This window comes from Acartia tonsa, chromosome 10 (assembly GCF_053477335.1).
Source record: "Acartia tonsa isolate MP-2025a chromosome 10, ASM5347733v1, whole genome shotgun sequence".
In the NCBI taxonomy this organism is placed as follows: Eukaryota; Metazoa; Arthropoda; class Copepoda; order Calanoida; family Acartiidae; genus Acartia; species Acartia tonsa.
This window is the reverse complement of record NC_137269.1, coordinates 2,919,045-2,944,359: the sequence shown is the minus strand read 5'-3', so window position 1 is coordinate 2,944,359 and position 25,315 is coordinate 2,919,045. Positions and strand designations below refer to the sequence as shown.

Sequence of the window (25,315 nt, the reverse complement as noted above, 5' to 3'; positions counted from 1 at the left end):
TCAATAGCAGCAGAGAAAATCACACTTCCCACATGGCGTTAGTCTGACGGATGGACGGACAGACAAAGTAAGTTATAGAGTAGTCTCGCTAATACTTTTTAAAATAAAGTGAAAGCTATATGATATAACAAATGGTACCTGTGTCCCGAAGCCATCATCCTGTTGTACAGGCTGGCAGTGCTGCCACAGCTCTTCAACTGGATCATTCTCTCCAACAGGACCAACAATTACACAATCTTCATCAACCTGCACAATTATGTTATTAATGTGAATTGTATCTTTATTATGGGAATGTAATACAACTACTTTGGCAAGGAATGTATTCTGTAAAAGATTGATATCCTGTAAGAATGGATTTATCATTACATGGATCTTACACCAGATTTTCATGTTCTATAATAAAATGGACTATGTAACGGGCTAAAATAACAATCTGGCACATCCCCTTCCATTACCCCCTCCCCTCCTACTGGATAAACCGCCCTACCAATAAAAGCGAGGGGAAATTGCAACCTAAATTGACGACAATTTTTCTCCTGTTATGCTACGTAATGTTACATTCATTCCTGTAAGGTTTAATTTCACAGAGACTATACTAGAAGCACATCTAACAGTAAAAATATAAAACAATACATTTGGAATTGATAATGATTAAATACCTGGCTCTTGATTTCCTTATTACTGTCTGCCCATCCTTTGCCTGGCTGTTTCTCCATAAACTTGTGGAGGATGACCACCTGGTCCCCCTCCATGGTGTAGGTCCCGTACGGGCAGGTCACCTGATGGCAGGAATTTTGATTAAAACAAGTATGACAAAATTCATAAGTGACGCATAAAAAAAATTATGGTGGACATAAAGACAAATTTGGGTCATAGTCCCTTTCGTGGCAACGCCCTTTTAGGGGCAATCCGTCGTATTTTTAAAATGGCTTTTGATAGGTTATTTTAGGTTATATTGGGTTGGGCAGTTGGCCACGCAGGGTTAAAGCCCCCCGCAGGGGCTAGAAATAGGAGAAAAGCTACTGTGAAAAAAAACGAAGAATCACTCCTAAGGAGCGTTGCCACGAAAGGGACTATACCCCAAATTAACAGTGTCATAAAAAGTAAAAAATCAAAATATAAAATATGTATTGTTTTTTTTGTAGCATGACCGACAGACAGACAGACAGACCAATAAGGTAATAGTTATTTATAACAGCCCCAAGATGCCGAAAGCAAGGGCTAAAAATCTGGTTATAATCTTATGATTGTACATATTTATATTCGGAGAGAACTGTATGTAATACGATGCTATACATAAGTTTTCAGTATGGCGGAGACTGAACCAGTTCTAATCCATCGGATATTAATCAAATTTGAAATACTGGAAATAATGTTCTAGATGCTCATTGATAAAGGGAATCTACACAAAAATTTCAGCAGTCTATCTTGAACTGAGGTCGATAATTTCACGTTTCCACCATTCTATTTCCAAACGAACGGACAGACGAATATTCCGAATTATATATTAGACAAAAAAGTATAAAATCTTCCAACATCGGGAACCAGTAATTCTGATTGGTTGGTTTAAACTAGCAGGGTCCAAACTTTTCCACCAATAATCAATTAATTGTGTTAAAAACAAAAGTCTTTACCTTTTCAATTAAATGTTTGAACTGCAAAGAAATTTCAGTTTTTGTAAATCCGCAAGTCAAATCAATTTTACCCCTGAAAATAATAAAATCCTTTGTAGCAAAAATAAATACTCTAAAGTACCTAACAATCTTTCAAATAAGTGCTGGAACAATTCGACCAAACTATTGGTTGAAAAGTTTATACATTTTGGTACAAAAGGACAGTTTTATTCAATTGATCCATAAAATAAGTCAGCTATAAATAGTTATATTTCCTAGGATAAAGAAACAAAAATCTACGTTTTTAAACAATGATTTTGAAAGTTGGACGAATTATTGTGTCTGATTGAACATCTAGCTAGAGTAATAAATCTACTTCATTTGAACTTATTTTGAAAAATAAAGTAAATTCAAGTTATGTAAAAGTTTCTTGTAAAAAGTTGTTATTTATCGCATTGTATAATAAGACAGCTTTCTGTGATTATTATAATGAATGCCTAGACTGAAAAAACTGGTTTTGATTTTATGTTTTTTATCTTAACATTCGTGGAAAACTGTCTGTAATACGAAGCCACTTAATGAATTTTAAGTATAGCTCGTAACCGGTTCGAATCCAACAGATATTAATCGGTTTCGAAGCCATACTGGAAAACTAATCAAAATTCCTACCTTACTCTAATCAAAACTGTCTCCTTTTCCAAAAATTCCTCATTTATAATTTCAATTTCTGCTGGCTTCAAGGCTCCCTAAAATTTTGTTTTAGATAATCATTATTTCAAATTAACATTTTATCCTCAAATATATACTATTGTTAAAATAATATTTGTAAATAAGAAAGTAAGTTGTATAATGATATAAAAAGTTAAATTACTTACATCAACAACTACAAATCCTTTAAGGGTGCTAGATGCCGCGTCTTTCATTATAGCCACACGTGGCTCCTCCTCCATCCCATTCTCTTCTCCCTCCCCCTCTTCAGTTCCTGGGGATGGAGGCAGCTGGGCCAGGTAGGAGAGTAGGGTATCTTCACTGGCCTCACCGGAACAGTCAAAAACACCTGGAGAAATTAAAACGTAGGAAATAAGCAAAGCTACAAGAAAAAAACGGACAAAGTGAGTTACAACGCAGATGTTAAGTGGTCATGAAAAAGAAAAAAATATATTATTAATAATTATACAAAACCACTAAACCTTCATAAAAACAGATATACATCTATAGGTAGGTATAGTATATCTATAAAATTTAAGTAAAAACTTAGTTTTAAAATTAAATATTCGGTGTTTTTTTGTAGAATGACTAACAGAGCAACGGACAAAGTAAGTTATCTGCTGGATATCTCTTATTAGGTGGTACATTAACCCAAAATATCAGCAGTTTATCTGAAATAGCAGTCAAGGAAATTACACTTACCCAAACCCCTACGAATTAATATCCAAGATGACAGACAAAATTAATTATAGAGTAGCTTCGCAGCAGCTAATAAAATGATTGTACATACCTATTGGTTCCATACCACATGGTAAAACCTCATTTAACAGCTTTATCTCTTGGGCTTTACCTAAATTCAAACTTTTTGTGAGTATCTTTGAAAATAGAAGCAGAGTTGGGTTATCTTACAAACACAACTTAAGGAAAAGCAATTCTAAGTGAAATAATTCTTCCAAACAATTACTCTTTAGCTCTCTTACACATACCCACTTCCCTTAGTTTCATCTTAAAGCAAATTTACCCCAAATTTAACAAGACAAATGATCCAAATTTTCGACTTTTCCCTTTAAATTTTAGTTCTAAAATGAAGAAATAAGAAAAACTTTTAATCTATTTTTTTGTGAAGGGGGGGGGGGGGGATTTCTTCTGGGAATGATCTCTCTTATCCAAAAATAGCTAAAAACCTCTATACTTATAGGAAGTTTCATTGTGAAAAAGAACCATATTCTTCGTTACAAACACAGACATCCTGGTACTTTGATCTATCTCTATATTAGTTTACCTTCAGTCTTATGATGGTGTGTTATAGCAGCCACAACCGTTGGAACCTTGTCTACCTGGAGGCCACACAGAGCTCCAGCACACCCTACACCTGTATTATAATCATTATTATGTGTAATAGCAGCTACAACTACTGGAACCTTGCCTACCTGGAGGCCACACAGAGCTCCAGCATATCCTACACCTGTATTATAATCATTATGATGTGCAATAGCAGCTACTACTACTGGAACCTTGTCTACCTGAAGGCCACACAAAGTACCAGCACATCCTACACCTGTATTATAATCATTATGATGTGTAATAGCAGCTACAACTACTGGAACCTTGTCTACCTGGAGGCCACACAGAGCACCAGCCCATCCTACACCTGTATTATAATCATAATGATGTGTAATAGCAGCTACAAATACTGGAACCTTGTCTACCTGGAGGCCACACAGAGCTCCTGCACATCCTACACCTGTATTATAATCATTATGATGTGTAATAGCAGCTACAACTACTGGAACCTTGTCTACCTGGAGGCCACACAGAGCTCCAGCACATCCTACACCTGTATTATAATCATTATGATGAGTAATAGCAGCTACAACTACTGGAACCTTGTATACCTGGAGGCCAACAGAGCACCAACACATTTGTCGAAAATTATTAAATTTCCTGAAGTTTTGAAATATTACTTAAAAAGTTAAGAACTATCTACTAGTTTGGAACCAACCAATTGAAATTACCAGTCTACTGTCCCCTTACTTTCCTTCCTTTTACCCGTTGCTTCAGTTGATTATGAATCAGAACCACACCGCTTTATGTAACACATTGTCATATAGAAAGAAAGACACACAGCACGTGTATTTTTAAGAAAATATTTGTTGATTAAAACTTACCTAATGGACCAGAAAGACGTTTCTCAAGGCTGTTTAGTATCTGTATCTTGGACATTTTAAAACAGTGTCTGAAAACTGACAAAAAAAACATATATTTACAATGATACAAATATTTGGCAGTGCTACAATAAACCTAAAAATAAAAGACCTAATCAGACAAAAGGCCTAAAAGACTTCAAGTACAGGAATATTTCTTAGACGTGACATTTTTATTTTTTGGTCTTTTGTCGGATTAGGTCTTTTTTATTTAGGTCTTTTAGGAACACCAAATATTTAACGGATTAGATGATGTCCAAACTAGAATAGTTAACAAATAACGATTCAGTGAATGCCTAAAAGTGTCTGAATGAAGTACAATGCACGAACGAACGAGAGGAAGAGACTCAAGCACCTTCCATTATTGATGATCATTTTTTTTTTTTGGGGGGGGGGGGGGGTACATTCAATGTAATTAAAAAACGAAATTAGTTCTTCCAAAACGCAACTGCTTTTTTAAAAATATAATTGTTCTGCGATCTTTTTGAAATGATAAGTTCTTCCATAATTCCTTTGTGAATTAAGTTGGAAATGTCATTAGATAATTTTCTAAAATAGAAGTAAATATTTCACGAGATTTTTTAAGTTGTAACACATTATAAAGCTTAAAATTTTTTAATTAACTTTCTTAAAAATTTTCAGAAACCTTCTATTGAATTTGGTCATGGATTAAATAAATACATTTACAAAGGCACAAATATACTTAGGCATTAGATTTGAAAATAATGACAAGCATCAACTAAAGAAAAATATTTTCTTCTAATAATTGTCCAAGTCCCTAAATATACAAAATTAAAAAATAAATACACGAATTTTCATAAATGTACATTGTACGTTGACTATAGATTTGGCAAGACTGTAATCTTAAAAATCTTTGTTTGATTCAAACTTTGATAATCTTTTTATCTTTCTTTTTTTTCTTCTTTAGCAGATTTTTCAATTCTTTTCCCTAAAAAAAGTTATAGGTAGTAGGTATACAATATTAGTTTTGATGAAAACAGAGGTATTATTTAAATGAACAAGGATGACAACATCCATAAAAGCGAAGCACTGAAACAGTAGGACAAACGGACATTAACACTTGTATAGTGTCTAAACTGAATAATCAGAATATAAAAGTATAAGAGTCGAAGCAAAATAGTAAGTAAATTTGTTGAAAAACTGCTTGATACAGGATAATGTTTATGGACATACTTACATTTTTAGGACTTGATTATAGAGTTGCTTCTCTTATAATATTGTTTTTTGTTGTCCCTGGAATCAATATACCAAAAATCAGATCAAACGGATAATTAGATCACATAAAAATTTGTTGTTAAAAAAGTAGAAAAATCAACCTGTTTAAAATGGACATACGGACATTCTGGTAATTATTATAGAGTTGCTACGCTTTCTAAATCGTACCTAACTACTACAGGAATCATCATGCAAAGTTTGAAATCGATAGGATAATTCTAACATGCCTAAATAAACGAATAAAAGCTATCTATCTCGGACGGACGGACGTACGAACGGACAGACGGACGTACGGACGGACCGACCCTAATTATAGAAAAGCTTCGCTTTTAAAAAGAGATAACTATCCCTTGTTGTAAAGATATACAAACCACAATGAAGGTCAAGAAAAAAGGCGACATGAGCAAAAGGGGACTATGCACGAACGAGAGCAAGTGATCCTAAGCACCTTCCAGCAGTGATTCTAATTATTTTTTGTGTGAATACTAATAGACTAGGGTAATGTTTGATGTAGTTATACCAACTAAAAGAATTAAGTTTCACCATGGTTTTCTATGTAGAAAACTTTGAAATGTTAAGCATTTTTGATGAAATATCATCTAATGTTTTGTCGAGTTCAAAGGTTGAAATAAAATAACATGCCAAAACATAATTAAATGCTGTAAATTACGAAAGTACACTAATAAAACTGTTTACAATGTTACAAGTTACCATCCCTTTCTCTAAATTAACATTTTTCATTGAAAAAGTTTAGTTTTGTGTCGCAGCAGTTTGAACTCAACAAAACATTTGATGATATATATATATTCAAGAAATACCTAACATTTCAAAGTTTTTTCATATAAAACTATGGTAGAACTTATTTTTTAAAATTGATATAACGATATTAAGCATAACCCTAGTATATTCAACAAAAGCACATCTAGAATCACTGCTTGAAGGTGCTTAGATTCACTTGCTCTCGTTCGTACATACTAATCTTTTGTTAGACAGACACGTAGACGCCCTACTGCTTTGGTGTAGAAACATTTAATAACTGCGCGTGCGCAAAATTAATGAAAACTATTTTCTAATATTTGTATTAAAAACCAAATTTTCATATACTTAGCTAATAAATATAAAAATGACAACATCCATAAGTAGCGAAGCACAAAAAACATGGAATGTACAAATATAAGAAGTGAGTTAAAGAACAGATGTTCATTTCTTGCAACAGCAAAAAGAGAATATGCAAAAACTCAAATAAAATCATGAAATCTAACTATAAAAAAGTAAGGTTTATGTTCTTTGAAACATGATCAACAGAAAGGCGGACAAAACAATGTATATATTAGATGCGCAAATGTCATAGGAATCTTCACTATACATTTCAGCTGTCTATGTTCAATAGCAGCCGAGAAAATTTCTCTTCTTGATAGCATTACGGAAAGACTGACTGCCTGGCGGACAGACAAAGTGAATTCTAGAGTAACTTCGCTACTAAAAAATAAAATTTTCTTGATTGATTGATTGATTAGCCATAGTTTCTTAGGGTTTGGGCCTAAGTAGTCATGGAGTAGGCTGAGACACTTTTGTCTGGCCACTAGGGCTATCAAGCTCCACGTTCAAGCACATTATGACTTGACCCGCTGACTCATGAGAGCTACTCATTATTACCTCACCCTCGCCGAGTATGGCAGGTGTCCCAAATTAAGTCACCGTAATGAATGACGCTCTCCGCAGAGGAGCTTGGGATAAGGGTAGTACTGATATTATGTACGTGACTATTGAGTATCCAAACTTACTCAATAATCCCCTTCTAACACAACCAGGGGAAGTTGCGTGATTATTATTGCGAATGAGAAATTCGAGTCAACACAAGGAGAATTGAACTCGAATTCTCACCACCGTAGTTCAGTGTGTTACCACTGAGTTACAGCGCCCCTTTCTTAATTTTGTTTATTTACAACAACCTGAATAACTTTGGGCAGACTATTTTTCTTGGCTTGAGTCTTTGGAATCTCAGCATCAGAATCCTCCAGAAGCTCATCAACAGATGCACCAGATGCTGTAACAGGACCATCACCATCACCATACACAGATGCTATAATAGGCCCATCACCACCTGTACAATAATTGTTAGAATAAACTTTCAACATTTACTGTTAGTCGACTTGATATAAACTTTGTTGTTGTGTTGACTGCTCGTAGTCCGTTTCCGGTCCGGGTTGTCATCAGTAGGATGAGGGGGAAGGGGGCGTGGGCTTATGGTGGGGGCTCTGGAGGGGGGCGTTATGTAAATTTCCATTACAATAAAAAATTATTTGTGGAAATGTTTGGACATTGAAGTCTTGCATAACACAACGTAGAATTATTTTAAGTGACTAAAGTTTTTAGCCAACGAATGAGATTCGTGTTTATTAAATTTTCGGGACCAAAAAATTTCAAGTCCAGTGTCCCCTCCCTCCCTGTAAAGCGATACAATAATACATTACCTTTATTATTTTGAAACTCCTCACTTGAACTATCATCGATGAGAACAAGTTCAGCTTCCTTCCTTCTTCTGTCTATAACACAAACAAAACATTGCTATATTTTTCACTTGCGGCTTCGCCCCTAGAGGCCTCTAAGAGCACTTGAGGTTAGGAGGGTCGACTCCGCTTTCAATCTTAATGAATGTAAAAAAAAAATTTTGTTTGTAAATTTTTTCTAGGTGCGATTTCTCTTTAGAGCTTTATTAGTTATTTCTCGCATCGTATTATAAACGGCTTTCCGCGGATATAGAATGTACAATTATAAGATTAAAACCAGTTTTTTAGCCCCTAGGTGCCGTAGGCACGGGCTAAAAAAAGCTGGTTTTAATCTTATGATTGTACATTTTTATATTCGTAGAAAGCTGGATATAATACGATGCTAGACATAGTTTTTTCGTATGGATGAGAACCGGTTCCTATCCACCGGATTTGAATGAATACGAGAAAAATCTTTCCAGGACCTATGAGAAGCTAAACACTATAAAGGAGAACCTTATCTGATCAGCGGCTAGCGAGATCCTTCGGTACACACAGACAGACATTCTGTTCCTTAAAGATAAGAATAAGTTTTTTTGTAATTATCCTAGCATAATCTTTAAAAAAAAGCTTTTTTACCTTTGTTTAAGTCTAATATTTCCACACTCGACTCCGATTCCGTTCTTTTCTTTTGGCTTGGCTAAAATGATAAATGTATAGATGTAATAGGGGTATTATATTTCAGACGCTATTGGCTGATTTCATAGACTCAAAACAAAATAGGGACAGGGAGTTACATAAAGCTCATGACCTATCTATTCTTTTACATCAATGATAAAATATCAAAAAGTAAGACTATGTATATTGTATAACGTAACCCTGGCACGAGTCCAATACGTCAAGACTTTAAAAAAATAGTCAAAAACCTTCTCAGGCGCTATGTGAAGCTTCTCTACAATGGAGAAATAAATCTGTGGTGCGAGAAATTAACAGATGCTTTTGATAGTTTATTTTCTAGAAATAGGAGAAAAGCTACTGTGAAAATATGACGAAACCCGCTACTTAGTTTTCTTTCCATGATCGTAATAATCTTAATTAAGTTTCATTAAAACTATTAATGTAAGGTACCCCTTCCCCCTCCCCTTCTATCTCTTTCAATCAACGGGTGTAGTCGCTAGTATTAATAAATCTCCAATCGATTTATCATTATTTGGATGTTGCACCAGAATTTCATGTACTCGAATAAAGTGATAGTCACCGATGGCTAAATTAACGATACACCCCATCCACCCCCTTTACCCAATCCCCTCCCCTCCTACTAGATGAACGAACGGAATAATAAATGAAAGCCATGTTAGCAAACTAAAGTGACGACAAAATTTGCCCTGTCAATATAATAATATATATATGCATTAAATCTCCACTTACCTTTGGTCTACTTTCTGATGTAGTTCGCTTTCTTGGACCTTCCTTTCCTATGTTTTCAAAAGACTATAAAATACCGTCATAATTCTTTTATCAAAGTAACAGGATGTCTAAGTGTTTTCCCTTAAAGTGACTTTATAAGCAAAGAACTTCCACTCCCCCAACTTATTTTTAAAAAAATTGGAAATTAAGGGGGAAAAGGAAAAAGGATCGTTTGTTTATTACTTTAGGTTAGGTTAGGTTATATTGGGTACTGGGAAGACTCTGTTAAGAATTTAAAGAAAATAGTTTGGTAATGCACAATTTGTTTTAATAAAATAGCTCAGCTGGTAAGTAATAACAGGACTAAAATCCTTTTTTAAAGAGAGAATGTTACAGTTTTGGTTTAATGTGTTCTATATTACTAACGATTACGCCCCTAGAGGCCTCCAGGAGCACTTTAGGATGGGAGAGTTGAATTCCAAAACCCTTTTTTTAAATACGATTTTTATGTAAAAAAGTAAATTAGGGGGGGGGGGGCGATTTCGCGATTTCTCTAGAGTGGTGGCTATGAACATTCCCGGGACCTATGAGAATCTACTGTGTTAAAAAGAACCCGATCGGTACAGCGGTTAACGAGATTTATCGGAACAAACAAACAAACAGACATCCTGTTACTTTGTTATAATGATTTTACTTATTTTGACTGTATTATATTGAAAACCTGTCTTATATAGAATGTTTGCTTCCATTAGAATAAGTTTTATCTTATTCTCAAAATATTGACTTGGAGGATTTTTTGGACTCGAACATCTTTCCTTAGTCTAAACTTTTTTGTAAATTCAATACCTAATGCTTAATATAAAGGGGGAGGTAGCTTTCGCAGAATTCCGTAAAGGTTGTGTTTTAAGACTTTAAAAGTACGGCAGTTACTCTAATATGGTACAATATAGAACTGTGATGAAACGTCGGCAAAACCGCCGCTGCCGCCAAAAACCGGCATGTCCCGCCAAATTTTTTTTTTGCTTTTTCTCGCTATATTACACGAATTTGGGTCATTTAAGTAAGTTATAACAACATGCAGGGATCTAAAGGGATAAGACAATGACCGATAAATTGATGTACATCTCAAATGGTGATACACAAAATAACCCCTTCTGTAGATTACAATTATTGGTTGAAACGTATGGACGCTCAACAACTTCCCATTTATTACCAAAAATAATGCTTTTTTGGTCGGGGTGAGTGTTAGGGGTGTCCCAATTCCCAAGAAAATAGCTTAAAATCATCAAAAAAGGTATATTCCCAGAAGAGTAGAACCCAATCGGTTCGGTGGTTACTGAGATCTTAAGCTTCAGACAGACAGACAGATGGACAGATAGATGGACAGACATTGTTCTACTTTGTATTATAGATAAATAATGTTTGAATTTATTTCCTTCTTGAGGACTGGAGAGGAGGTTGACACTGTATTCACTTCTTTGCTCCTGTTCTCATAATCTCTGTCCTCATAATCTTCAATAGTCACATCACTGACAAATATGTTGAAAATATTACTCAGGGAGGGAGGGGACATTGGGCTGTTTATTACACTAGTCCCAAAGATTTATGATGCCTCAATAACTTTAGGGAATTTTGTTGGTCGGTTGATTAAGTTAAGTGTCTAAATGTTTCAACCACTAATTGTAACCTAAAGAAGGGGTAATTTTGTGTATAATCATTGAGAATGTACATAAATCTATCGCCCATTGTCTTATCCCTTTAGATCCCAGTAGATATTTAACCATAGAAGAAAATCATGGATCTTAAGGAATAAGTTGATGGGCAAATATACATCCCAAATGATGATAAACCAAATATCTTGTTTTGCAGATTATTATTTGTTGAAAAGTTTGGACACTACTAATTTTAAACAAACCTAAAAAAATCTATTAAAAGTACCAAAAGTCTGAGCCATTGTGTACATAAAACTTTGGGTACCAGCATAATTCAATGTCCAATGTCCACTCCCTTACCCTTCAGAAAACGAAGAAGCAGCATAAATTAATTTTTCAACTTTCCTAGTTTCACATTTAATAACAACTTCTTGATTGGAATCATCATCAACAGGCATTGCACTGGTGGCAGTTGTTTCGGTTTCTTCAGGGTTATCTTTGTTTGTTTCTACTATATCATCAGTATTTTCACCAGTAACTGCTTCACCTTCATCTAGATTTACCTCATCAATTACCTCATATGGGTGGGGATGATGTCCATGGACCATGACACTCCCATGTGCAGGTCCAATAACCCATGATAACTAAGTGGAGCCAAATGTCTCCTTTTCTGTCGGGGTATTAAGTTAAGTAACACCTATCAAACAACCAACTCTTTGATTCCATGACCTTTGTCTGAGAAGTCCTAACTGTGCATGGTAATGAGTTGCGCCAGTTTTGGGCCAAGGCATTCCCTCTCTACCCTAACTATAAATGTCGCGCACTTGACATAGTAGCAGTAGGATACATTTTTAACGTCATTACTTCGCGTAAAATGAATTAACTCACCACTTTGTGCATCAGCAGCGATGCTTTCATTCATCATGGCTTGATGGTACTTCCAAGCTGACTGCATCATAACATAAGTTGTCTCTTTGTTATAAATTTGTCGGTGTTACCCTCATAGTTCTTCTTAAGCACTTAAGTACAACCTCCCCCCCCCCCCCCATCGTTTATACTTGAAGAAAATACAATGTTTCTCTTGGAAGGTTGGTGTTACCCTCCCCAAAATGGTTTTAAACCTTCCAAGGAGCTATGAGAAGCTACACTGTATAGGAGAAGCATGTCAATTCAGTGTTTAGCGTGATCCTTCGGTACAATGAGACATACAAACATCCTGTTACTTTAATCTAAGAATAATAAATTTCAATAATATTGAAGATGCCAACTTATTACCCAAAGTTTATAAAAAGTTTTTGCAATTGGTTCTGGTGGATGAAAGGTGTAATATCTCTTGGAACCTTGAGCCTGAGGAACATGTAACTTGCGTGTCCAGCCAGGGGGAAGCTCACCTGAATAGGACAGGAATAAAGAAAAAACATGTGTTTTGACTATAATGTGTATGTATGTAGATCAGATTGTAAAAAGTTTGAGTTCAGATGCAAATAAACCATAAAATTAACAAGATGCATGTCTGTCTGTTTGCACCAAAGGATCTTACTAACCGGTGAATGATATTGTTCTCCTTTACATTGCAGCTTCTCATAGGTCCTGGGAAGGTTTATAACTCTTTTGGGGAAGGTAACCACCACCTTCCCAAGATGTATAATATCGCCATATAAAAATGACCCCCATGCAGCAAAAATTTTCTTTAAATTTTAAAAACGAAAATTGAATATAAGTGGATAAACTCCCCTCCCCTCTAGCTCATTCTTCAAGTGCCCCCAAACCTAGTTTGTAATAAAGATAACAGCTGACAACTATGTTCCTTAAGAGATTTGAAAGATCTGCCAATGGGAGATATGAATGTGTAATATTTGCGACCAGACATAGTCGTGTGAAATCTGCGGGTCCAACCCGGGGGAACCTTCTCTGAAAAGTAATAGTCACGGCTCGGCAGCGGCGCGTCAGCCGCGACTAAGCCTCAAATTTAGATCAGTTTTAATATGCAATTTTTTAAAAAGAGGGATTGCCATATTTGGGTCAGGTTTAGATTTTCAGCTGATTTTTAATTGAAGGTTGATTTTCCTGAAGCTTACAGGCGGCTGACGTACAGCTGCCGAGCACTGATTAATAGTTGACATCATTATTAGAACAATGTCTCTGATTGTTACTAAAAAATCTACTCTATAATTTACTGTCAGTCTGTCCGTCAGTCAGTTTTTTCGTAAAACTATGTGGGTTATGTAATTTTCTCAGCTGCTAATCAAAATAAACTGCTCCTATGCAAATGATGAGCAAGAGCATCCCATATACAATTCATTTAGTCCGTTGGTCTATCAGCAATGCTTCAAAAAAGTAAATAATCATAAAGGATATTTGTGAAAGGTTTCGTGGTTTATGAATATTTGCTCTTTCAATCACTTTCTATCCGTTTACACCCCCCCCCCCTTTTTCTAAACGTTCAGACGGACACACGGAGACTTGGAATAGCTTCGCTACTCAAAATTATTTAAATTCTACCTGCAGATTTTCTTGGTGATGATATTTCGTTTTGTTGAAATATTCTTTGTGTAGGTGTAGAAATGGTTCTAACTATAATATTTAGACAATCAGTTTACCAAATTAGCAGGAATAGTTATTTATCCCATCGTATTATTAACAGCTCTCCGCAGGTATAAAAATGTATAGTAATAAGATTAACACCAGTTTTGTTAGCCCCGAGATGCCGAAGGCACGGTCTAGTAAAACTGGTTTTAACATTATGATTGTACATTTTTATAAACGTAGAAAACTGATTTCTCAGTATTACTTAGAACCGATTCTAATCCAACGGATATTAATCGTTTTTGAAGCCATACTGGAAAAGTAGATTCTAAACGGCAACAGTTGGATTTGAACCTGGATGAAAACATCCATAAATAGCGATGCACAAAAATAATGGAATGGACAAACGGACAAAGTTCGTTATAGAGCAGATGTTCAGTTGTCATAAAAAAGAAAACTTAGAGTAATAGGTATGTAATATGTCAAAAAAAATCACGAAACCTTTAAAAATGAGGTTTGTGTCTTTTGAAGCAAGGCCGATAGACAGTCGAATATTATTGTAATTTTCCATTAAAATTATTTTTGTCGCCATACCTGTATTAATTGTTGATGGTGACAAAACTGTTAACAAACTTGTTGTTGATTCAGTTGAGGATGCTTCTGCTGCCTGGATTGGCTCATTAATTGTGGATTGTGATGATGATACCTTCACCAATATCAAAAGTATGTGAACCAACAGAAAGTTTTAAGCATGGATGATCGACGAGGTCCTTTAAACTCGTAGAGTTTTATAGAAGCATCATTCTTCTAAATATTATATGGGGATACTTTTGGCATTTTTAAAATTTTCAATGTTTAATCTAGGGTTCGCAATCCATATCCGAATCCGGGACCCGGAATCCGCCCAATTTTTTGGTCAATTTTGGAATCCGAATCCGTATCCGGAATCCGTTTTTTAATAGCGGATTCGGATTCTTAATTGGTAGGCTAAAATTAGCGTCTTAGGTTTTTTTTCAACTCCCGCTTTTTGAAGGCAAAGATTATCATCATTATGTATAAAATCTTTTAAAATCTGGTTCGATTCTCGGAAGTGAATTATAGAGAACACCAATAACATTAATTTTTAGGACATATGTAGCACTTAATTTTATAATTTAATAAAGCCTTTTAAAATATTGTTAGAATCCGGAATCCGAATCCAGAATCCGCGGAAAATTAGACGGATTCTTGTAAGAATCCGAATTAGAATCCGGTCCAAAAATTTGACGGATTGCCATCCCTAGTTTAATCAGTACTAGTAATCTTCAAATATTTTAACCGAAAAGTTTAATCTGAATGTTGGGTAATTTAGGGATGTATATATCAATTTATCGTCCATGGTCTTATCACTTAAGATTCATGCATTTTTATAAGTTTGAAATTCCTGCCTTTGGAAGTATTCTTCTAAATGTTGCTTTAGCAACAGCCGTAGCAATTTCTGTTCAAGGACAAATATTACAATAGTGCAAAACTCTTTTGTGAATTAGTCGGCTCTTTTTTTCATTATTAGCTTGCACAGTTATGGAATCTCAACCATAAATATTTTTTTATCCAATCTTGACAAGAGAGGTATTTTTGGAAAGAAATGTAAATTAGAAAATCCGCAGAAATCATATTTGCAAGTTATTTGCAAAAATTTGCAATAATAACTTGCAAAATTAATTTCATGCTTTAAATGACAGATTTAGAAAAAAATCTTTTAATGAAAGTTATTTATCTATAAGTTTAGAACATACTTAAGACATTAAATTTTCCTCAGTGTTACTTTTTTCGCATTATATATGAAAAAAGCTGTTTCTCACATTTTATGATTAAAAAGGTATAGAAACAAAAAAGATGTTTTTTTTTAAAGTCAATAAAATAAATCGCACAATATCTATCATCCTAAATGTGAAAATCAGATATAAAGGGTGTTTAAAAAAAAACCAATCGCTTCACTCTTTTCAATATAAACCCTACAGTTTTAGTCAAAAACTAACATAAAATGACCCAAATAATGTCCAAGTAATGACAATGAGAAAGCACTATTAAATTTTGATTTCTACTAACCTCTTCTGAGCACTACAGCTCGAGTCCTAGCCCTTGTGAAGAATTTTTCCTTACATGGAGATCAAAAATCAACAAACAGTCTTAAGTACTTAAAATCTTGTAGTTAGAACCCATAATGTTTAGAATTTTTGATGGGGCATGTCAAGAGCTTTCTATAGACACTTTAACCAGGTTTCTAACTCAATCCTAGCCAATTTAGCATTAAAAAGACAGACCTATTAAACATTTAGACATGACAGGTCTCTCTAGTTCTTGATGTTTGACAGATCTTTTTGATGTCAAAATGGCTAGGATTGTGTTAGAAACCTGATAAAGGTGTCTATAGAAAGCTCTTGACATGCCCCATGAAAAATTCTAAACATTATGGGTTCTAACTACAAGATTTTAAGTACTTAAGACTGTTTGTTCTTTTTTTAAAAAGACAGTGCAGTCATATCTCAATGTTTGATGGGTCTGTCTTTTTGATGCCCAATTAGCAAGGATTGAGTCAGAAACCTGGTTAAGACGTCTATAGAAAGGTATTTATATGCCCCATCAAAAACTCAAAGCATTATGGGGTCTATCTAAAAGATTTCAAGTACTTTAAGACAGTTTATTCTTTTTTAAAACAGACAAAACTGTCTTAATTTGTAATAAAATATGCACTCTTGATGTAGAGAAAAATTTTCCACAAGGGCTAGGACTCGAACTGTAGTGCTCAGGAGAGGTGAGTAAAATCAAAATTCATTAGTGTTTTCTCATTGTCATTGCTTGGACATGATTTCGGTCATTTTTTGTTAGTTTTTGACCAAAACTGTAGGATTTATAATGAAAAGAGTGAAGCGATTGGTTTTTTTTTTAAACACCCTTTAGAATCCTTTTTAGAGCAATTATGGTGCAAAAAGTAACCAAGGCATTTTTGCAAAGTATGAAAATCTAAAGAAAATAGTTCTTTTTGCTTTTAATATACATATCAGATAAATGTATATAAAATTAGTGATCAAAAACTATAAAACAAGTTCAAACTTTTTTCAACCCTATCATTGATTAAAATGCACTTTTAGGTTTAAGTATTACCAAATTAGCACATAAAAACTCTTTTATTGAGATATTAAACAAAATAAATTCAAATCATCAATTAGGCGTTTTTTATAATGCAGTAGACCATTTTGTAGTTGTTTTTATGGCATTTATTTTGTTTAATTACTTCATAAAAAGAGTTTTTATGCACTACTTCAGTAATTCTTAAACCTAAAAGTGCAATTTAATCAATGACAGTGTTGAAAAAACTTATAACATGTTTTATAGTTTTTGATCACTAATTTTATATACATTTATCTGATATGAATATCAAAAGCAAAAAAACTATTTTCTTTAGATTTTCATACTTTGCAAAAATGTCTTGGTTACTTTTTGCACAATATTGGCTCTAAAAAGGATTCTAAATCTGATTTTTACATCTAGGATGATATATTTTATGCCAATTATTGTGTTTACAAAAATGTGAGAAACTGCTTTTTTCATATATAATATGAAAAAATAACACTATAGAAATGTTTTTTGCCTTAATTATGTTCTAAACTTATAGATAAACAACTTTCATAATTAGATTTTTTTTCTAAATCTGTCATTTAAGGCATGAAATTAATTTTGCAAATTAACATTGCAGATTTTTGAAAATAACTTGCAAATATGATTTCTGCGGATTTTCTAATTTACATAGGCGTTTACTATATATATTTCTCTTTCCAAAAATACCTCTCTTGTCAAGATTGAATAAAAAAATCTTTATGGTCGAGATTCCATAACTGTGCTTGGTTCTATTATTCTTACTAGCAGCTACGCCCCTAATTTTTTTCTTGTGGTGATTTCTATTGGGAGGGTGGTGGTACCCTCCCCCAAAATAGTTATAAAACCTTCTCAGGACCTACCCTTTAAATGAGAACCATATCAGTTCAGCAGTTAGCGAGATCATTCGTTACAAACAGACAGTCATACATGTTGTTACTTAAATTTTAAGGATTTTTATTAGCGAAGCTACTCTATTATTCACTTTGTCTGTAATGCTAGGGGGGGGGGGAATTTTGTTTTTCTCAGCTGCTACCTATTTAAGATAAACTTCTGATTTTCTTTTCTCGTATTCATTCGAATCCGGTGGATAGGATAGGTTCTCATCCATACGAAAAAAACTATGTCTAGCATCGTATTATATCCAGCTTTCTACGAATATAAAAATGTACAATCATAAGATTAAAAACAGTTTTTTAGCCCGTGCCTTCGGCTAAAAAACTGGTTTTAATCTTATAATTGTACATTCTATATCCGCGGAAAGCCGTTTGTAATACGATGCGAGAAATAACTATTCTTTACCAAAGAGCATCCAGTAAACATTTACTTGGTCCATCAGTCAGTCGGTAATGCAACAAAAAGAAAAACATTATTTTTACAAAGAATTCGTGATTTTTGTGCTTCGCTACCTTTAAATGTTGTCATCTCTGCTATATTTTAATAATATTTGTCCGTATCCCTGTGGTAGCTTGTGATTCAACTACTGAGGACAAAGTATCCCTGTCTTCTAAATCATTTTCATTTTTTTTATTTCTAGGAGGCAGGGAATATTGGACAAAAAATTACACTGGCACCCAAAGTTATATGACCATGTTAACTTATTCGTTGTCTCGAAAAGTTAAATAAGAATTTATTGGTTGGTTCCAACATATTAGTGTCTAAACTTTTCAAACAATAATTTATATCTACAGAAGGGCCAATTTGTTTATCATCATTGTTGATGTACTTCAATTAATCATTTATTGTCTGAAAAGATCCCTGAGTAATTTTAATTAAGAAAGTACAATTTATAAAAAGAGAAATAGTAAAAATATATTAAGTCCAGATGGACTAGGGACGAAGTAACAGGGTATTTAAAATGTTCAAAAATCATAAATTGTATTGCAATCTAGCGCTTTAACTTTAAAAAATATCATCCACTCAAAAATTATTTAATATCAAGTACCTAAAAATAATGAAATGAACCTAAAACAGTTGGTTGGATATTTTCATCTGGCAGTGATAAAGTTTCTGGTTCCACCTGTTAAAGATAAAGAAAAAACTTTTAGTAAGCTGTTCTTGAAATGGAGTAAAAATTTGTCTTCAAATGGGGGGGGGGGGGGGGTTTAATGCAACCATCTCGTAATCAGTGAGCAAATGGCACTTAGAATTCGAATTTCCATCTGAAATTTTGCATGAGTAATCCTTGGTAGGTCTATTTTCCCTAAATTGAACAAAAAGTTGGAAAAGTAACGGCTAACGGCTGGCGGCTCAGCTGTTTTGTCATTTTTTTGATATCTATATTGCAAATTAGTCACGAAACCTCTCTCAACATAATACTCTTTTCTACTCCAAAACGCTATCAAACGGTTCTACACGGTAGCTGTTGGTGCTAGAAGTTTTAAAAATGGTTATTGCTATCATTTAACATGAATTAAACCAAAAAAATGTTTTAAAAAGTTGATTCCTACGTAATTGATGATGGATTTACCCTGAAAATAGGCTAAAAACGGCTGAACGGCTGAGCCGCTAGCCGTTACTTTTCCAACTTTTTGTTCGATTTAGGGAAAACAGACCTACCAAGGATTACTCATGCAAAAGTTCAGATCGAAATTCGAATTCTAAGTGTCATTTGCTCACTGATTACGAGATAGTTGCATTAAAAACCCCCCCTTATATAAAAAGAAATAGGTTTATTCGTTGGCTCAACAACTTTAGAGACTTTTATTAATTTTTAGATCAGTTGGTTCATTAGGTTGCAGGGAGGGAGGAGAGTTTGGGCTTTTTATTACACTAGTCTTCTAAATCTTATGATAAAGTTTTCTTATTAGTTGGTTTAGCAACTTTGGTGACTTTAATAGAACTTTGCTTGGTTGGTTCATTTAGTTGAGTTTCAAAACGTTTTAATCACTATTTGTAATTTGTTTATAGTTATTAAGGATGTACATCAATTTATCGGCCATTGTCTCATACCTCAATATTCCTGCTAGGTACCTTAATATCAGCTTCTTCCTTTATAGATATGGAGTCACATTCAATATATGTCATGTTCTCATTCAGGCTGCCTCTGAAGGCACAATATGCTTCTTATAGATAAAAACATAATTTTGTAACGGGTATGATTTAAGCAATTTCGCAACACATTTATATAGAAGTTTTTGCAATCTCTTAAATTTATATTCTGCTTTTTAAGCTCTTCCGATGATATTTCTTTTAAAAGTTTTTAGAATTGTTAGCAACATAAAATAATTAAAAGCATATTTCCTTGGTTCATTATTAGTATCTACTGCATCCATATTATCTTGCACTGACTGTGGTCTAGATTCATCTATTTCTTCAGTATTGTCGACTTCAGCAACACTTGTAGAAGGTGCATTGGAAGATTCTTGATCAGTTGCATCCTTTTCAGTATTGCCATCTTTCCCAACACTAGCCTCGCTACAAAGATATCAAATTTTTTTATGAAATTATTGATTTAAAAACGCTTTCCTTTCCATAACAGATTAAATAGTTAAAATTGTTGATGTAGGCATGTTAGAGTTGTCCTATCGATTTCAAATTTTCCATTATGATTACTGAAACAGTGAAGTATACTTAGTTTAGAAAGTAACTATATAATCGTTGCCAAAGTATGTTCTTTTTTAAAATGTGGATTTGTATGTAAATATCATAGGGTTTTCTTGATAAATTCTTAGCTATCTATGATGTTTCTAAAAGTACTAAACACTCTGTTTTACGAGATATCCAAATAGATTCCCCCCCCCCCTCCTTTGTCGTTTTTTATTTTATTTAGTATCCTTGTCCCTGGTTGCGGCAGCATTTGTTGCAGATTTTTTTCTGTTTTTATGCTCATTGGTGTATTTTTTAGAAGATTTAGATAATTCTGAAGACTTTTGTTGTGCTGGTATTTTTAGTCCCAAGATTGGCGTGATTTCTACTTGGCTTCTTTGGGGTTGTTGTGCCAGATTGGGGGGCTGGGATGACTGGGTGGCAGTTTGGGATGACAGGTTGGGTAGTAGGGATGACAGGTTGGGTAGTAGGGATGACAGGTTGGGTAGTAGGGATGACTGATTGGCAGTTTGGGATGACTGTTTGGGGGGTTGGGATGACTGATTGGCAGTTTGGGATGACTGTTTGGGGGGTTGGGATGATAAGTTAGGGGGTTGGGATGACAGATTGGGGGGCTGGGGTGTCAGAATGGGGGGTTGGGGTGGAGGAATGAGGGGTTGACTATCATCCACTTTCCTTTTCTTGCTAAAAAAAATCCGTATAAATTATAATATACAAAAAAAATATTAAAACCTCATTTTCACCAGTTTCAGCATATTTGAATTACATAGGTACAAGTTTCAATTTGTTAAACTTTTCGACTTGTTATACTTTTCGACTATTAAACTAGAATTATCAAATCATGGTCAGAAATCGAAGTAGCGAGGTTCGTCGTATTTTCACAGTATTTCTAGAAAGCACCTAGCTCCAAATATAAGTTAACCTAACGTACATAAAATTCAAATATTTTTTCAAAAAGACATTTTGAGGGATAACACCGCAAAAAAATATACCTCTCGTTTTCAATCTGTGTCAACCGTTGAGCCACTATTTTTCGTTTTTGTTGAGAAATTGTAGGTTGCTGTGGTAATTCTAAATATTAATATTCATAGGTAGGTATTAATAGAAAGTTTAATAACATAATTTTATAGATGTTACTTTTTAAAATGTAACTACTGTTCAGTTTTAAAAGTGTGACTTTTTTAGGTAAAGCATACATTAAGTGCTTCAAAATATCATTCCACGAAAAACAAAATACAACTCATAAAATTAGTCTTTGATTTATTTGCCCGAGCCTAAAAACTGAAATTGATTCTACTATCCGCGGAAAACTGTCTATAATGCGAAGCGATATAAACTATTATATTATTCTGTACTATCTTATACCATATATTATTTTGTTGACATTTATTTTTAAAAATCTTACTTTGAGAATTATTTTCTTGCAGAACAGGTCTTCTAATAATACCCGCTGATGAATGAACTATGGGTTACAATGAAAAGAATAAGTAAATTAACAAACATATCTTTAAAGATGTCAAATTTAGAAAAAAAAGACTAGGTATAAAAATGTTATACAAAAAGCTTATATTTGGATTAACTATAAAATCAATTTTCCACAAAGAGTTAGGTAGTACCCAAAGTTTTTAACTACGTGCTTTTTTTCGTTAACTTGACAATTTTTGGTACCTAATGAAAATAATTCTTGATTGGTTGGTTCAAACTACCCCTGAATATATAACCTAAAAGACAATATCAAATACAGTAAAAATTTACTTGGAATATTTACTTGTAACTTTTGTCCTGCCTGGATTGGGATTATTGCCATAAATAACTGGATTCATATCCTCCCATTCGTAGGATTCATAAGTAAATGAAACCTCGTCCCCAATACGACCTAAAATTGGAATGAAATCAAATGGAGGTCGGCGGTAGAGGAGCTGTACACTGTACAGAAAACGTTGCTGCCACCGAAAAAGAGCCGACTACCGGTGATAATGGTCAAAAAGTGACAACAGGAAATAACGGTTTTCCTCAAAGTTCCACAATGTTCTATTTTAAATCCAAAATTTATGCAAATACTGCCCCCCCTCCCTGTTTTTATGACCTATGAATATCAGAATTAAAAATCTTTAATATCAAGTAAACCTACGACACGTCTCTATGCCCGCAAAAAAATTACAGTTTTTATACCTATGCATTTTAGAAATGTTTCATTTGGTACATTTGAAAGTGCTATATGTTTTAATAGTCATTTATCAAATTTTCATAATATCTTAGCAGAATGCATACTGCAGTATTATTTTCTAATACATTAATACATACATTATCATTTAAAATACGATAAAAGATGTGTCAAATATTCTCTCTAATTTTGTAAAAAAAAAATACTTACATAAAACTTCTAAATTTTGAACCTCGATAAAAACTAAAAAGTTTTCCAGTGCTCGGGCTACAATTGCTGATGGCCTAGATAAATATAAGACTAAAATCTCTGTAACTACCCCGCCCAACAAAGGTAAAGCTTCTGAATACTTTCCAAATTTAGGTATATTTAATTGGATGTTGCTCCAGATTTCACGTACTCTAATCAAATAACAATACCCGAATCAACTCCCCCCCTACTGGATGAAAGAACTGAACAATAAATGAGCATATTAGCAACCTAAATTGGCGACAAATTTTCCCATGTCAATATATCCACGTATTCTATATCTATTAAGAGCGCCAAAAAGGTGTGGGATAAAAAACCTGTATTTAACTTACCTGAGATCAATAACAGTGGCAGTTAATTTATCCCCAGTCTTAATTCTGAGTACTGTAAATTCACCCTAAAATGCAATTAATCATTTGCTGTTGTTAAGGACATTACAAAATGGCATAATTAAATTTAATTGGTTGGTCCCAACTATAGCGTTCAAATTTATTTTTAACCAATAATTTTAATCAACGGAAGGAGTATTTTTGTTTATCCTCAATGGGGAGGGGGTGTATTTAAGTTTATCGTAGATTGTTCAATCTCTTACGATTTTTTTGGGCTCCACCACCACAAGACATAGAAAACACAGACGAAAAGATAAACCTTCGACTGATGGTGTAAGCAGTATATATACAACTATTTACTTAGGTCATTATTAAACATTTTTACCTTTATAGAAACTCTTGCTTGAAAATAGGGAGATATTCCTTTGCTTTTCAACCTGAAATACAGATAAAACTGTTTAAATTTTCATTTTTTATCAATTTTTGCTTTAAAGAGTTAGGTGATTGAGGGTAAAGTCTTTTTTAAAACAAAAATATGATAATTTCAATTCTTCCCATAACGCCTTACATTATTTTGATTCTATTCATTATGAAGAATAAAAGTGGGACACCTGCCAAAATTGGGGCTAGGATTAGGAAATGAGTTAGCACTAGTTAGAAATGCGGGATTGACATCTAATGTTGATTTACTTGTCTTATATCAGTGGTCGATAGGCACTTTGAGAGAAAGCATCAAAAATATATCTACCTTATTTTATGTGTATTCCATGAAAGCAGAATTCCGTCCAATGACTGCAAATAATGTTTTCTAGTTTTATAATTAAGTGATGAATATTCAATATTTATTAGAAATTAAATTATGTTAGTTTGTTTAAACAATAAAATATAAACAACGCTAAAACTAACTAGGTATGTAATTTCTGAATATAAAAGTTAAGTATTAAGCACTGTGAATGTCATTGTGCTAAAAAGGGAAGTTTTCAGATTCTATTTGCAAATTAATGAAGAAATTAAAGGAAATAGTGAATAGCGATTTAATCTTTTATGACTTTGTTAAAATAACTTCTGATTATCATCAAATGATATTCCTGTGTTTGCTCAAATATTGATAAGCTCCTTCGTTTGGATTGTTCTAAATAAAGTAAAAATTTTATTATTTAAAGTTTAGTTCGAAATAGCACTTATACCTCAATTCACATAACAACAGATGTAAAATATCTAAATGATCAATATGGCACCAAAATCAATCAAACATAAAAAATGATTCCAAGCAGACAAAACCTTTGTTTATTCATAGCTGTATACTGCATTAATTACAATAATACGAGCGACAAAATTTTTACACAATATTTACCTAAGCAGTGTTATCCTAAGAAATTTGACTAGGTATAGCTGAATAATCATGTGAACTAAAGGAAAATAAAACTGCCTGTTCGTACCAATAACTGTACACCTTCTATATAACCAATAAAATGTCGACGTTCTTCCTATTTTCTGATTTAGATAGTATAAATATTGTTTTCTAAATTTTATGATCGAATGTTTTATTTTTAAAGGGGTAGTTTCACGAAATGCATTTGAACTTAATTTAGTGAACCGCATACTTTCTGCTAGTTAATGGGTTTAACTATATTTATATGGCATATATTTAAAAGAATTTTAATTTTCTACCACGTAGTTTTGAAAATATAAAGACTTGAAAATCGTCTTTTCGTGATATATGCAATATAAACAGACGATTTTCAAGTCTAGATATTTTAAAAACTGCATTGTAGAAAATTGAAATCTTTTTGAATATATGCCATATAAATGTAGTTTAACCAATTAACCAGGAAAAAATATGCGGTTCACTAAATTAAGTTTAAATGCCTTTCGTGAAACTATCCCTTTAAAAAAGTTAAGTTATTAAAATATATGTTTGTTATATACTTTAAACTAAAATTAGTACCTACCTCTAATTGTACAGGTACTGGTACAGTAAGTTTCTTCTTTATTGTCACTAAATGCGGACTTTGGGGTAACTGGTAATTGAACCCCATCCTTTCTGAAATGTA

The 25,315-nt window shown here is 33.5% G+C and overlaps 2 protein-coding genes across 6 annotated transcripts in view; both read right to left on the bottom strand.

Moving 5' to 3' along the window:
* The window catches only part of LOC145329181 (ufm1-specific protease 2-like), an 18,965-nt gene extending 14,123 nt beyond the window's left edge, over window positions 1-4,842 (bottom strand). For 2 of the 3 annotated variants that reach the window (XR_013882787.1, XM_080173215.1), the window contains exons 1-8: window positions 4,490-4,842; window positions 3,604-3,693; window positions 3,112-3,171; window positions 2,489-2,670; window positions 2,283-2,359; window positions 1,635-1,707; window positions 660-779; window positions 139-246 (exon numbers count right to left, since the gene is read on the bottom strand). Coding sequence is in view for 2 of the 3 variants with exons in the window: in XM_080173215.1 (XP_080029341.1) it covers window positions 139-246; window positions 660-779; window positions 1,635-1,707; window positions 2,283-2,359; window positions 2,489-2,670; window positions 3,112-3,171; window positions 3,604-3,693; window positions 4,490-4,580 (801 nt within the window). In the remaining variant the exon portion in view is untranslated. Of the gene's footprint in view, window positions 1-138; window positions 247-659; window positions 780-1,634; window positions 1,708-2,282; window positions 2,360-2,488; window positions 2,671-3,111; window positions 3,172-3,603; window positions 3,694-4,123; window positions 4,159-4,489 lie in introns of all 3 variants that reach the window. The other variant, XM_080173216.1, reaches the window with a different exon arrangement.
* On the bottom strand, window positions 4,565-25,315 carry LOC145329179 (uncharacterized). Of its 3 annotated transcripts, none has more exons than XM_080173212.1 (27): window positions 25,214-25,315; window positions 24,352-24,393; window positions 24,010-24,071; window positions 23,647-23,698; window positions 23,265-23,329; window positions 22,894-22,967; window positions 22,306-22,395; window positions 21,925-21,981; window positions 21,512-21,590; window positions 20,756-21,203; window positions 20,213-20,389; window positions 19,944-20,009; window positions 18,936-18,990; window positions 18,434-18,477; window positions 15,263-15,316; window positions 14,430-14,541; window positions 13,812-13,883; window positions 12,585-12,700; window positions 12,198-12,258; window positions 11,717-11,862; window positions 11,095-11,188; window positions 10,379-10,480; window positions 9,679-9,725; window positions 8,890-8,950; window positions 8,236-8,307; window positions 7,714-7,865; window positions 4,565-5,474 (listed from the first exon to the last, which is right to left on the bottom strand). In XM_080173212.1, exons 1-27 carry the CDS (start codon window positions 25,298-25,300, stop codon window positions 5,409-5,411), a joined length of 2,553 nt encoding a protein of 850 aa, XP_080029338.1. In that variant the 5' UTR covers window positions 25,301-25,315; the 3' UTR covers window positions 4,565-5,408. The 3 variants fall into 3 exon arrangements, with proteins under 3 accessions (XP_080029338.1, XP_080029340.1, XP_080029339.1); XM_080173214.1 differs by lacking the exon at window positions 12,585-12,700 and adding an exon at window positions 13,119-13,220 and having other exon boundaries at window positions 12,198-12,260; window positions 20,213-20,390; window positions 20,757-21,203; XM_080173213.1 differs by having other exon boundaries at window positions 18,434-18,474; window positions 20,213-20,390; window positions 20,757-21,203.

Excerpts from the sequence above, each read along its gene's own strand:
- LOC145329179 (XM_080173212.1), bottom strand. The coding sequence starts at position 25,300 with ATGGGGTTCAATTACCAGTTACCCCAAAGTCCGCATTTAGTGACAATA. Across the intron at positions 14,542-15,262 it reads TTAGAAGAATACTTCCAAAG|GTATCATCATCACAATCCAC; the intron begins GCAGGAATTTCA and ends ATATTGGTGAAG. Across the intron at positions 7,866-8,235 it reads GGAGTTTCAAAATAATAAAG|GTGGTGATGGGCCTATTATA; the intron begins GTAATGTATTAT and ends ATTATTGTACAG.